Source organism: Octodon degus, unplaced genomic scaffold (assembly GCF_000260255.1).
Source record: "Octodon degus isolate 3935 unplaced genomic scaffold, OctDeg1.0 scaffold00072, whole genome shotgun sequence".
NCBI classification, from domain to species: Eukaryota; Metazoa; Chordata; class Mammalia; order Rodentia; family Octodontidae; genus Octodon; species Octodon degus.
This window is the reverse complement of record NW_004524648.1, coordinates 866,664-880,785: the sequence shown is the minus strand read 5'-3', so window position 1 is coordinate 880,785 and position 14,122 is coordinate 866,664. Positions and strand designations below refer to the sequence as shown.

Sequence of the window (14,122 nt, the reverse complement as noted above, 5' to 3'; positions counted from 1 at the left end):
AATAAATAAATAAATAAATGTTTAAAAAAAAAATAAAAATCATAGACATATTTTAAATAATTGCATTCATGCAAATATTCCTTCCTAGAGACTTTATCTTCCATCTTCGTGAATAAATATTTAAAAAATTCTGCACACCACTGCCACTATAGTACATGTCTATAGTTTCAGCACTCTGGGAGGTAGAGGCAGGAGGGTCACAAACTCAAGGTCAGCCTGGGCAATTAGGCAATTTTTCTTCTTTACACAGCTCAGACTCTGACCTTCTTGTTCTCAGCCTCCCCAGTGTTGGAATCACAGGTATGCGCCACCATGCACGGTCTCCACACACCTGGGGGTGGGGGTGGCACAGAACGTGGTGCCTGGATCGAACTCCAGTCCCTGCATTTGCCTAAGCAGGTGCTTAGTCAGCTGCGCTATCTCGCCGGCCCTCAATTTAGCAACCTGTAAAATCTTGTCTTAAAATCTTAAGAAGTGTGTGGAAGGCTGAGAATATAGCTTAGCAGCTGAGTACAAAGGCTCTGGATTCAATCCCAAATTTGCAAAATAAATACATAAAATTTAAAAAATTAAAAATTCAACTGTTAATTTTTCATGTTTTCTGCTTTAATACCATACACAGAAAATCTACCTAATGATTAAATATTTACTTATGTTTTCCTCTAGTACTTCTACAGTTTTGCTTTTTATATTTAAAACCCATCCTTACCTCATATCACACAAAAAAATGGATTAAAATGCACCCAAGACTTAAATGTAAAAGTTAGAAATTATAAACCAGGCATGGTGGCAGTGGCATATACTTACAATCCTAGCATTCTAGGAGGATGAGGCAAGAGGATCACAAAATCAAGCTTAGCCCTGGGAACTTAGCAAGATGGTCTCAAAATAGAAAACAAAAAAGGGTGGGATACAGCTCAGTACAAAGATTCTGTGTTTAATCACTAGTGGTTACGGGTGGGGGGTTATACTTTCAGAATACAACATAAAATAAATCTTCATTACTTTGGATAGCGAATACTTTCTTAAGACACACCAAAAGCATAAGCTTCAATAACAAAGACTATAGGCTGGGCATGCTGGTGCACACCTGTAATCCCAGCACTCAGAGGCTGAGGCAGGAGGATCATCGTGAATTTGAGGCCAGCCTGAACTGCATAATGAAACCCTATCTTTAAAAGACAAAAAATGAAAGTGAGTGAGAGAGAAAAAAAGAAGATAAACAAACAAACAAACAGTGTTGATGGGGCTTCAGAGAATTGGAATACTTGAAGACTAACTACTGCTGCTAAACCTATAAAATGGTATAGCAACACTGGAAAAGAGTCTGGTGGCTTCTCAAATAATTAAACAGAATTACTAAAAGACCCAGCAGGTCTACTTCTGGTTATATACTTAAGATGACTGAAAACCTATGCCCACAGAAAGAGTTGTACACTAACATTTACATCACTATTCCTAGGAGCCCAAAAGTAGAAAAAATCTAGATGACTATCAACTGATAAACAGAAAAATGTGATGTGTCCACAGAATTGAATATTTGGCAACAAAGAGAAATAATGAATAATGTTGGGATAAGAAAGAGTTAATATAGAGACATGCTAAATAACCTGCAGAGCATGTGGGATGAGGAAAAAGAAAACAGGGCAGCCACAGCTGTGGAAGTAACCAAGAACACTTGGTACTCAAGGACACCCTGTTTTTGTGTCCTTGCTCCCAGATGCCTAGCAGGTTCTCACATATAGTATAGCCTAAACATTAATCTTGGACACATATGATGGGATCTTACATGTTCACCTAAAGTAACCCGAAGGCTGAGACTCAAGTTATATAAAAATAAAAGCCAAAGGCAGGATGGCAGCCTTTTTGCTCTAGCCCTTGCTTTGTTTGCACTGAGTGTCTGTGTACCTTTGTTTGCGGCCAGCACCCATGAGTCTTTCCCAAAAGAATAATAATACTAGTATATGCCATAGTATATACTAGAAACGATTCAATCTCCGGTCCCACATGCCGCACCAGCCCCACCCCTGGGGTGCAGTGAGCTGGCAACAGAGTCCAGGCATGCTACTACATGCCTGTAATCCCTGTGTCAGAAAGGCTGAAAACAGAAGGATTATTATAAGTCTGAGCTGCATAGTGAGACCCTGTACCAAATACATAAATGGGGGAAAAAATGTACATCAATTTTTTTTTTTTTTTTGTAGTACTGGGGATTGAACTCAGTATCAATCTTAATAAAAGTCAGTCAGTCAGTCAGTCAGTCAGTCACAAAAGGCCATATTTGTGTAACTGCATTTACATGATATGTCCAAACAGCTCAAATCTATAGAAACAGAAAATGGACTGCTCAATACTTAGCTCAATACTAGCGCAGGGTGCTAGGGACAAACCAGAACAAGTGGTTGCTAGATTCCTTTTTAGTATGATGAAAGTATTCACATTTCACTGTGCCAATGGTCATCCACCTCAGTGAATGTGTTAAAAATCATTAAATCCTATAATTTAGATGGGTGAAATTATATAGTATATTTATTTATTATTTTTTTAAAGATTTTTTAAAATTTTATTTGTGTGTGTGTGTGTGTGTGTGTGTGTGTGCGTGCGCGCGTGTACGCGGCCAGCTCAGCCCACCAGGGGGCAGGGCCAGCCGGCATGTGGTGCTGGGGGACCGAACCGCGGTCCCTGTGCTTTGCCAAGCCCGTTCCAAAAAAGGTGCTCTAGACCACTGAGCCATCCCACCAGCCCCTACATAGTATATTTATATACTACAGTTCAGTAACTTGGTTCAGTATTGCAGAAACTAGAGAAACCTGGAAAAGAGCTTCAGCTTTTATACACACTATGAATTCCATGATCAAATGGCCCTTGTGTTTGCCAGGCAAGCACTTATTCCACTGAGCTACCTGCCCAGCCCCTCAAATTGTTTCTGAAACTCAAATTACTACTGGATTTTTCAGATACATATTTGCTGCTAAGTCTTTTTATTTTTTTCACCAGAACTTAGGTTTGAACCCAGGCCTTCACACTGAGCTACTTCCCCACCTGCCCCCTCCCTAATTATTTTTTTAAAAAGGGTCTCACCAACTCACTAAATTCCTCTAACTGGGCTGAAACTTTTGATCCTCTTACCTTAGCCTCCCAAAATACTGTGATTAACCCTGGCATGCGTACCAGGTGCACATTACCACACCCAACTACTAAACCTGAATTGAGTTTTTAGGTACTTTAAATCAAAGCACCCTAAATGATACATCTTCCAAAATAAAAATTGCCTTTTGCTCTTATCTTTGGAAACAAGGCAAATAAATAGTCTATTACTTTAAAGGAGAATATATTTTACCTTTGCTTCCAATTGGTTGGCAAAAAAAGGAGGGTTGCACATGCAAAAGTCATAGATTATTTCAGATTCTTCTTTAAGAGCATCCATTAGGAGTGTCTTCTGTGGTACTTTTACCACTACAAGAGAGGAAAAAGAACTGTTCACTATTAATCCAATAGTGGTTTTAAAATATGCACATAAATTTCTTGACACTACACCTCTTCAAGAGGTGTACTTTATAATTTCCCTGCGAGTGTAGGCTTAACCTTGTGACTTAATTTTATCAGACTGAATATTTTGGAAATGACTGAGTGTCATGAAAGGTAGACTGGCTTTTCCTTGCTTTCTTATGAATAGCTGCTCTAGGAGAGGTCGACTTATATGGTGTAAGGACACTCTAGGACCCCACATGGCAATGAATTAAGATTTCATTGTAAAAATGGCCATGTGGGTGTGGCATCTTGGAAACAAATCTCTTTTCATTCACAAATCCTTCAAATGACAGCCATAGCTAACATCTTTTTTATGTGGCTAGTTCAGCTAGCCCTGGGGGTAGGGCTGGCACAGCATGTATTCCCTGTGATTGCCTAAGCTTGCCTAAGCAGGCGCTTTACTCCACTGAGCTTCTCACCAGCCCCCACAGCTAACATCTTGAGTATAACCTGAAAGACAGTAAACCCATCCACCCAAATTCTAATATATCCAAACTATGGAAGAACCATGTTTACTCTTTAAAGTTGTTGTATTTTAGAGTAATCTGTTATACAGTAATGGAGAATTAAACCAAATGAATCAATAACATTAATATTTTCCCATAAAATATGCTAAACATTACTAAGAAAAGCCGATTTCTTTCACAAAGAGACATAATAAAATCAATGGATGCAAAAAGATAAAAATCAATTATAAGGGGATTTGATTATTTCTACCAGAATGCTATAAACTAAAATTTAAAATAGTTTAATCAGCAATAGAGTTTCTCCCCTTTCAAAATCTTAGTGATTTGGTTACTTCATATACAGCAGATTTTAACTATTCAAGACAACTATAGGGCTGGTGAGATGGCTCAGTGGTCTAAAGCATCTACTTAGAACAAGCTTAGCAAAGCACAGGGATCGCCGTTCAATCCCCCAGCACCACATGCCAGCCAGCCCCGCCTCCTGGTGGGCTGAGCTGGACACACACACACACACACACACACACACACACACAAAATAAAAAAAAAAAAAAAAAGACAACTGTAGTCTGTAAAATTTCATGAACAATGAACTACCAAATACTGAACCACTGGATACTAGGGGAAATGAAGGCTTCATTAAATTCTCAGAAGACTCTGATGACAATGTGATTTCCCAATTAAGGACCTTATTTAATATACTTTGCTAATTGTTAAACACTGAATATAGGGCCAACAGCATAATAACTCAGGTATAAGTGAAGCTTATCTAACACATGTATTTTCTCTGTAATGTACATTGCAGCCTGTGTACAGGCTTGCAGTTTGTAACACAAGGCCATACTTTAACACTATGTTTAGGGACCATTTTATTTTATTTATTTATTCAGTGGCACCAGGGATCAAACTCAGGATATTATGCTTTCCAGGCAGGTGCTTACGCCACTGAGCTATCTCCCCAGCCCCAAGGAGCCATTTTAAATAGCAGAATCATCAAAATGCAAAAACTATGGCACTAAATAGATCATGAAAAGAATACTGTCATAATATGAAAGTGAAATAAAGCAGAGTGCTGCTTGGTTCAACCACAGCTGAGAACACAAACACATCAGGCATTTCAAAACTTGTGCCTCCAAAAAAAAAAGAATAGAAAGAAGGAAAGAAAGCAAAACAAAGCAAAGAGGAACTGGGTAAGGTGGTACATGCCTATAATCCCAGCATTCAGGAGGTTGAAACAGGAGGATCGCTAGGAATTTGAGATCATTCTGGGGACTACAAAGTGAGCACAAGACCAAACTCCATAGGGAGACCCCCTCAAAAAAAAAAAAAAGTTTTGAACTAGGCATGGTAGTACACACCTGTAATCTCTGAACACCAGAGGCTGAAACTGGAAGACTGCCAGTCTGAGGTCAGCCTAAGTTACACAGTGAGTTCAGGGCCAGTCTGAACTACACAGGGAAATCCTGTCTCAAAAAACAAAACAAAAATATGCCACTCACTCTACATTCATCTGTGAATGACAATGAAAGTAACATGAGTATTGATTTGGCAGTTAAAAATAAATTTTAGCTATCAACAAACCAATTCTAAAGGTTATACAGAGGTAGAAGACACAGACTAGTCAATACAATAAATATTGAAAGAATGAAGTCAGAGGGCTGCTACTACCAAACTTCAAGACTTAGTATAAAGCTACAATAATCAAGATGACGTGATATTACGAAAAAGATCAATGGAACAAAACAGAGAGCACAGAAATAGATCCACATAGAGTCAAAATAATTTTTGGAAGTGCTAGGGATTCAACCCATTGTTTCATGTATGCTAGACAAATATTCTACCAAAGTGATTGCTCTGGTCCTTGATGCAGCCATGCTAGAAGATAGTTTGATGGTCTCTTACAAAATTAAACATACCAAATTGTCCCTCAGTTAGAGAATAAACAAACTATGATACACCTAGAATGAGCATGATACACACCTATAATCTCAGCATTCAAGAGGCTGAAGCAGGAAGAACATGCAAGTTTGAGGCCACCCCAGGCTACATAGTGAGTTCAAGGCCACCCAGAGCTACACAACAAGATCCTGTCATGCCATGGATAAAATGCGAATGAATACTACTAAGTGAAAGATGCCAATCAAAAAAAGGCTACATAAATTGCATGACTCTAACTATACAGCATTCTGGAAAACACAATTTTATAGAGACAGTAGTTCTGTCAGTGTGGCCTGAAGATTGAAGAGGTGAAGTACAAAAGATTTTCAAGGTAGAAAGATGATATATACATCATTTTCATTTATCTAAAACCATGTAACATACAGCAACCAGAGTGAACATTAGTGTAAGCTGGCTATTAGTGATAATGACTGTCAGTTCTAACTGACATATCCCACTCTGGGGGAGGAGGCTGTGCCTACTGAGGGGCAAAGAGTACACAGAACTCTCTATAACTTTGATTTGGCCTTGTACTTAAAACTGATCTAAAAAATTAAATCTATTAAAATACACAAACAAAAAACACTTAAAATACAACAAATTTGTAAAAATGTATTCAAGAATATCTACTAAAATAAATCAGCAAGTAGGTAAATTCATAAATACAGAATTCACAAGTAATGAGGCTCAACTGTACTAATTTTCTTTCTGAGTTAATTTTGGTATCAAAACAGCAAACCCAATTACAATTTTTACAATGTGATAGATTTCTAAACAATTATCAACGTCTGTATATTAAAGCAAAAGATAATGAGAGGTCTTAAAAAGATTACTAAAGCTTGAAGAGTATTCTGTGATACTAACTTTTTTTGGCGGAACCAAGGATTGAACTCAGGCTCTTGTGCTTGCCAAGCAATCACTTACTCCACTGAGCTATCTCCCCGGCCCTGTGATACTAACCTTTTATGAGATCAGATAAGTTATTTTGTTCGACATTTTTCTTAGCATAGTTGAAACACATATCATCCACTTCTGTTGCAAGAAAATACCAGCCATTTAAGGTTGCTCCAAGTAAGGGATAGATGCAAGATGCCCCAGTACCTAGGAAAATACAAAACACATGCTATACACCATTGGGAGAGATGGGAATAATGACAAAACACTATTCTCAGAAATCTTTAACAGTTTTAACACCATAAATTAAAAGCAGGTACATACTGTAGTTACTAAATTCTCTATTTGTTTCATGTATGTTAGTCTTATATCATAATCAGACTCAAACTTCCTAAAGGACAGAAATCTTGCAGTTCTCTTTTGTGTTTTCTGTTTTACAGGAGGCTTAAGGTAGTCAAGTTGGTTTACAAACCCAGTGCTTTACATAATGTACACTCAGCAAAGGGCTTTACCACTGAGTTACAACCCCAGCCCACCTTTTTCTGTTTCCTATAAAGTGAGGTACACATAATTTGAAGTCAAGTTACACATTCCTGATTATCTAAAAATGGTGAAAACTCGATTTAACTTAATTTACAAAAAGTATTTTATTTTCTTGCAGTGCTTAGGATTAAGTCCAGGATCTTAGGCATACTTGATAAATGGTCTACCACTCAGATAAGTCCCCAGCCCCTTTTTAATAGTTTGGGACAAGCTCTCACTAAACTGCCCAAACCAGCTGCAAACTTGTAATTTTCCTGCTTAAGCCTTCCAGAATGGCTGGTGGCTGGCTAGTGAGCAACTTAACTGTATGCAGGACTACTCACTCAAGCTGATGCATAGCTGCTCAAGTTTCTTAAAAGAAATCAATGAATGCTGTTTGTTAAAATACCATAGTAATAGCTTAAAACAGATCAGCATAATAGGAAATAGGGAGACAGGTTTTTTGGAAATAGGAAGGGGACCAAGAGATGGAGGAGAGGGGAGGGAGAAGGGGATAAAAAAAAAAGAGTAAAGGTGTGTTATGTACATACACCAACTCCCCACAAGGAATATAATGATTATGAACTGCAAACAAAAATTAAGTTTAAAATTTAAATAAATCAGCATACATCTCATGCTCCAAAAGCAGAAAAAATACATAGTGTATAAATTTCTTATGGCACCAAATGGCATAAATGCCCACATTTTGTAAACTGCCACTTAAACCAAAAGTGCAAAAAAAAAAAAAAAAAAAAAGGAATTTTCTTTTTCTTAGATGTGGAGATATGGAAAAATACTTCATTTGTATCCAAAACATCAGTCACGGACTAGCCCTACAGGTTCAAGGGAGATACTGAGAGGCAATGGTTCTGGGAAAAAAAAAAAAAAAAAAAAAAAAAAAAAATCACTGTGACAGCCTGGTTTGATTCTAAACTTGTATGTGGAAGGCTAAGCAATGAGTAGACTGGTCTATCCTAACCACAAATATGGCTTTTACAACCACTGACTAATCTTGGCCAATTAGAATGTACAAGGTATATCTGAGAAGAAAAGGCAGTGTTTTGCTCAAAGGCCTATAGGTGTTAGTCTGAACCAACTACTCTAAGGTCTGCTTTTTCTTGACCACATCCTGGTTCCAGCCTAGTCCCTGGAGACCCAGCAGGAAGAAGTACGGGATAGAGGAAACCCAGGCTCATTTTACTACTTCCTTTCTCCATGAGATAATCTCAACTAGAGGTCAGGACAATGACTGATGGCTGCAACACTGAAGCTCTATGCAGTCACAGTGATTGCTGCCCAACTTTCCTGGCCCTAATGCAGTTGGATAAACATCTCCTGGGGAATCTGTGAAGGGGAAAGAGGAGGAGAGTAACAGGTATTCAAACTCAGAAGCCACAATTAGCCAGGCCTTCTGGCACACCCCTATAATCACAGCAGTTGCAAGGTTGAGGCAAAAAAAATCATGTCAAGACCAGCCTGGGGCTACATAGTAAATTTCAAAGCAGCCTAGACTACATGGCAAGACCTTGTCTCAAAAAACAATAACAAAAAAGAGGCAGCCACAATTATTCAGTCCATCTAACTATTCTGGTGAGCCAGTCATTCAGAATTTTAGAATTTCAGTAGCATTTTCAGCTCTACAGGGAAACAAAACAACAACAACAAAAACCCAAACACACAGACTAGATTCCCCAGGCCCTGACTCTCACATGACTGTTTCTTTTACAAACTTCAACTTCATGTCAAAGAAGAGAAAAAGCATTTACCTCCAGAGTGATAAATGCAGATAAGACTCACCCCCGCTCCCTGAGAGTTTCTCAATTCTCAAGACCAAAGAACTTTCATTCCTACATTCTAATCCTCCCAGAAACCCAAGTGACATTTTTAAGTGGGTAATAATCTTTATAATAATAAATAAAAATGGAAAGTATAGTCACACAATTAGAGCAAGCTGATGGAGTCTAGGGGAAGAATTTATATGAAACTCTAATTAGAATGAATGTGATTTCAGCAAGCTCTGCCCCTTGTGAAGAGCTAAAATCCATTAACCTTCTATATCCCCAAGTGCTATTTTAGAGGGTTTGAGGCATAATTTAAATCAAATTAGCACCAAAAAGGCTGTCAGGCTTTTAAGCTTTCTAGAACCCATCAGCCAACCTTTTGCCATGAATATAACAGGGTAACAGCTTCAGGTAAACTCTGTTTTTACAATGCTTAATTTATATGGAATATCCAGAATTTTGAATGTTAAGAATTATGTATTCTGGGATTTGCTGAATATCACTCTCACCCCACCCCACCCTTATCTCTGGCCAAAGTCAAGGGTGAGATTTGTGGCCTAAAGCATCCAGGGGCCTCAACTTAACCACTGTCACTAGGACAATCCCTGCAGCCAAATGTGCAGCTTGCCTTAGACCCTGATCCCATCTTTCTTTCCACCAGACTCTGGGTCACCTTGAGACTGACACTACTAAAAGATCACAAGAGCAGGAGAGCTTGATTGCCCCCATTTTTTAAATAAAATTGTCAATTTCAAAAAAAAGTTAAATTGACTTATGAACTCAATTTGTTTGCAAGGGCTGGTTGTAACTCAAATCAGTTATAAGTCAAGACTATTTTTTCCATATGAAAAACCTCCCAAAGCACCCCTTAACTCACCTTTTCCAAATAAAAAAGTTGTATAATGTGAGTAATTTACCAGAAACACCAATAATTTTCCTAATATTTTCACCAAAAAGTTAGAAAATGTGCCTAGTTTACTAGAAACAATTTCATACTGTATCATGATTCAAATTGACATTTTGGGCTTGCAGAAAGGAAGGATGAAATGGAAAGTGGTTACTATTTGGAAGAAAAGTCCCTTTCCGGGCTGGTGAGATGGCTCAGTGGTCTAAAGCACCTACTTAGAACAAGCTTAGCAAAGCACAGGGACCGCGGTTCAATCCCCCAGCACCACATGCCAGCCAGCCCCGCCCCCTGGTGGGCTGAGCTGGCCACATACACACACAAATACATAAATAAAGAAAAGTCCCTTTCCATAAGAATATCAGGAATCTGAAGCCGGTCACCTTTGAGAGTACCAGAGGGTTTGGGTCACTGAGCCGAGATGTGGTTCGAGATTCTACCTGGAGTTGCCATCATGGGCTTGTACTTGGTCATTCCCCGAGTGGCCACTGCATACATCCACCAGTTCACTAAGCGGGGGCAAGGAAAAAAGGGTTGCCCATTTTCCGTATCAGTGGAGTTTGATGGAAAGAGACAGGCACATCTCTGGAGTTAACCGTTACTATGTGTCAAAGGGTTTGGAGAACATTGATTAAGGAAGCATTTTCCTGATTGATGAAAAAATAACTCAGTTATGGCCCTCTTAAACCCTGTTTAAGCAGTATATTATGTGACATGCAGTTTCGTTTAGTGTGTTATGTAACGCTTACTAAAAACAAAATAAAAAAAAAAAAAACGAATATCAGAAATCTGGTACCATTTCTCTTCTTGGGATAGCATATGGTCCATTAGGACCTGCTTCTGGTTTACTAGGTCGCAACCTTTTTTAGAATTAAAAGCTTGTCTAAGGTTGTCTATTTCTCTTTTCTTTAACACTGTTCTATAGTATGACATGACACTGTCACTAAGCAACTGAATACAACGACTGGCTCTTTCACTGTCTGGTCTTCCCTACAGATTTAGGATTTCCTTTATTCCAGAACTTTGCTGTTGTTGAAGTTCTTCTGTGGACAATTTCTCTTGAGTGTTCCTCCATCAGATCCTCAATATCACCACTATCTATCTGCAAGTCTACGTCTTCTGCTATAGTGATATCATCAGCCATAGGGTCCACTGAAGACTCAGGCTCCTCTACACACCCTTTAAAGTCTCTCTCTCTTTATTTATTTATTTTTTTTAATTTGTGTGTGTGTGTGTGTGTGTGTGTGTGTGGCCAGCTCAGCCCACCAGGGGCCGGGGCTGGCTGGCATGTGGTGCTGGGGGATTGAACCGCGGTCCCTGTGCTTTGCTAAGTTTGTTCTAAGTAGGTGCTTTAGACCACTGAGCCATCTCACCAGCCCTAAAGTCTCTCTTTTATATAATTTTATTCTTTTAATTTTTTTTTGGCAGAACCAGGGATTGAATTCAGACATTTGCAGTTGCCAGGGAAGCGCTTATTCTACTGAGCCATCTCCCCAGCCCTCTTGTATAATTTTAGGACATACTTTCTTCCAGGAAGATTTCAGTGTCCTTAGAGAGACACTGGCCCAGAACTTTTTCAATTAACCCCACATAAGAAAGGATGTTGTCATGTTCCTTCCAGAACTCTTTAAGGGTTAAATCTGTATCCAAGACCATCTGGAAGAACTTCAGGAACAGTTCCTTGGTGTACAGCTTCTTAAAGTTAGCTATAACCTGGTCGTCCATAGACTGCAGTAGAAGAGTTGTATCAGGAGAAAGGAACGCAGCTGAGAGACATGAAAATTCTTTAGCCAACTCTTCTTTCAAATCACATGTGTGAGCAGGAGCATTCTCCATGATAAGGAGAGCCTTGAGTGGTAAACTCTTGTCCTCTAAATCTCTTTCTTTCTTTCTCTCTTTTCTTTAAGACAGGAACTCACTTTCTAGTTCAAGCTGGCCTTGAACTCACTATGTGACTGGGCTTGGCCTACAATCCTCCTGCCTCAGCCTCGCAAGAGCTGGGGTTACAAGTGTGCAACACCATACCCAGCCTAGGCATTTCTTAACAGTAGGGGACAGAAAGCCTCCCTGATCCACTCAGGAAAAAGTACTCCTGTTACATAGGCTTTTGTGTTAAGATATCCACATGACCCTTCGCATATGGCTTTATGTTTTCTGAACACTCTAGGGGCCTCAGAGTGACAAACCAGGAAAGGCTTTATCTTGAAGTTACCACTTGCATTGGCACATAGCACAAAAGCCTGTCCTTCAGAGGCTTTTGGCTTGGCATTTTTTTCTCTTCCTGGACATTTTCTTGCAGAAAAAGACAGTTGCATCACAGTTGAAACCCTGATGACAGCAAAAGCCATTCCTTTGTGTCATCATTTCAAAATGATATGTATAATTTTCAGCAGCCTTTATATCAGCACTAGCTGCTTCATAATGCCTAGTCATGCCATAAACCCCAGCTCTCAATTTAAAATTGTGAAAGCAACTCTTACTGGCATGAAATGTTTCACCATTATCACTCAATGATGGATTACTCTATGATATCTGTATTCATAGTCCTAGTTTTTTCACAAATTATAGACTCAGGCTATAACCTGCCATCTGTCTTTTTTTTTTTTTTGATCCACACTAATAAAAGCCTTTCTACCTCATCTAACACTGCTAATTGTGACTCAGTAATCTGAGTAGCACCTTTAGCAAAGCTAGCTTCCTTATACAAATCTTGTCCCTGAGGCTGGGAATATAACTTAGCAGCATAGCACCTACCTAGCAAGTACAAGGTCCTGAGCTCAATTCATGATACAAAAAAACCCCAAACAAAGTCTTCTTTGTGAGATTGCTGAAATGGCAGATTTCAACATGCTATATATATATTAGTGAGCTCAGTCACACAAACACCACTCTTATATTTTTCCACAAATTCTTTCTTCTTTTTGATTGTGATTGTTTTCTTTATATTCCCTTCCTTAGCTTTTTTCCTAGCTTCTGGGGGGCCATTTTGATCATAGTAATCATAGCAATTATATAAAACATTGAGTGAAACCACATCCACAAATGTGGGTATCTGGGCTCAAACATGCTTATGTATACATGTATGTGCTTTTCTAGCACCTTCAGTCTCTGTTTACAACCCCACACGTGGCCCACATTTAATTCATAACCCAAGACTTTGGTCGTAAATTACACTTAAAATTCTAGTCATAACCTAAATTGTTCATAGTGAGGCCATTATAACTTGAAGGTCTACTGTATGTATTTATCCAGCACTATTCCACAAATCATTTGTCTTTGCAATTTAGTAGAAGAAAATGACAATCAGATAATCAGATGGTTGTATGATTAAGAACTAAAATAAATGCAATGATGGAAGAAATAAGATTTCACAGAGCTTATAGTTTATCTTAGGCTAGGACAGTGATGGCAAACCTTCAGAGATTTTAATGACAACAAACAGCTGGCTGTGACACACATGCCATAGGTTCGCCATGACTAGCCTAGGAGGTTAGAGAAGCCTTTTCTGAGACTAGAGACTGAATTAAGAATTAAGTATAGTATGAAGAATGAAAAGGTGAGAGAATATTTAAGCACATGGAATAACACATTTAGTTCTTTTAGAAGAATTAAAAGTGCAGAAAGCAAGGAAAAGAATCTTATTATGACAAGCCTTTTAGAGAAGCCAAGAGAAGAGGAAAAGATCAAAAAAATTATTATCCAAGTCAAGGTTTTGAGTGTTTATCACAAAAGCAATAGGAAGTTGTGTAAGTAGAGAAGATGTGATCAAACGTGGATTTATGCATATTTTCTGAATGAAACATACTGAATGGAATGGAGAAGCAACTGGGTGGAGCATAGCATAGCACCTATGATGATATTCTACAAAGTAAGAGATGACGATGACTTGGACTGGGAAAGAGGTAGCAGGGATGGAAGGAAGTAGCTAATTTAAGAAATATTTAAGAAAGCTGTCTATGGTAAGTGCAATTGTAGTCCTAGCTACTGGGACTACAAATTTGTACAGGTACAAATTCTCTTTGACAGATGTGATCATTATGTATGGCAAATAGTACTAATAAAAACAGAATACAAAGAAAAAAAAAAAA

At 38.6% G+C, this 14,122-nt stretch overlaps 1 protein-coding gene and 1 pseudogene across 1 annotated transcript in view; one reads left to right on the top strand and one right to left on the bottom strand.

Moving 5' to 3' along the window:
- The window catches only part of Mettl16 (methyltransferase like 16), an 87,459-nt gene that overhangs the window by 30,013 nt on the left and 43,324 nt on the right, over positions 1-14,122 (bottom strand). Inside the window, exons 4-5 of the mRNA XM_012515650.2 lie at positions 6,894-7,034; positions 3,341-3,456 (exon numbers count right to left, since the gene is read on the bottom strand). Coding sequence (XP_012371104.1) covers positions 3,341-3,456; positions 6,894-7,034 — 257 coding nt within the window. The remainder of the gene's footprint in view (positions 1-3,340; positions 3,457-6,893; positions 7,035-14,122) is intronic.
- On the top strand, positions 10,408-10,699 carry LOC101568852 (annotated as a pseudogene).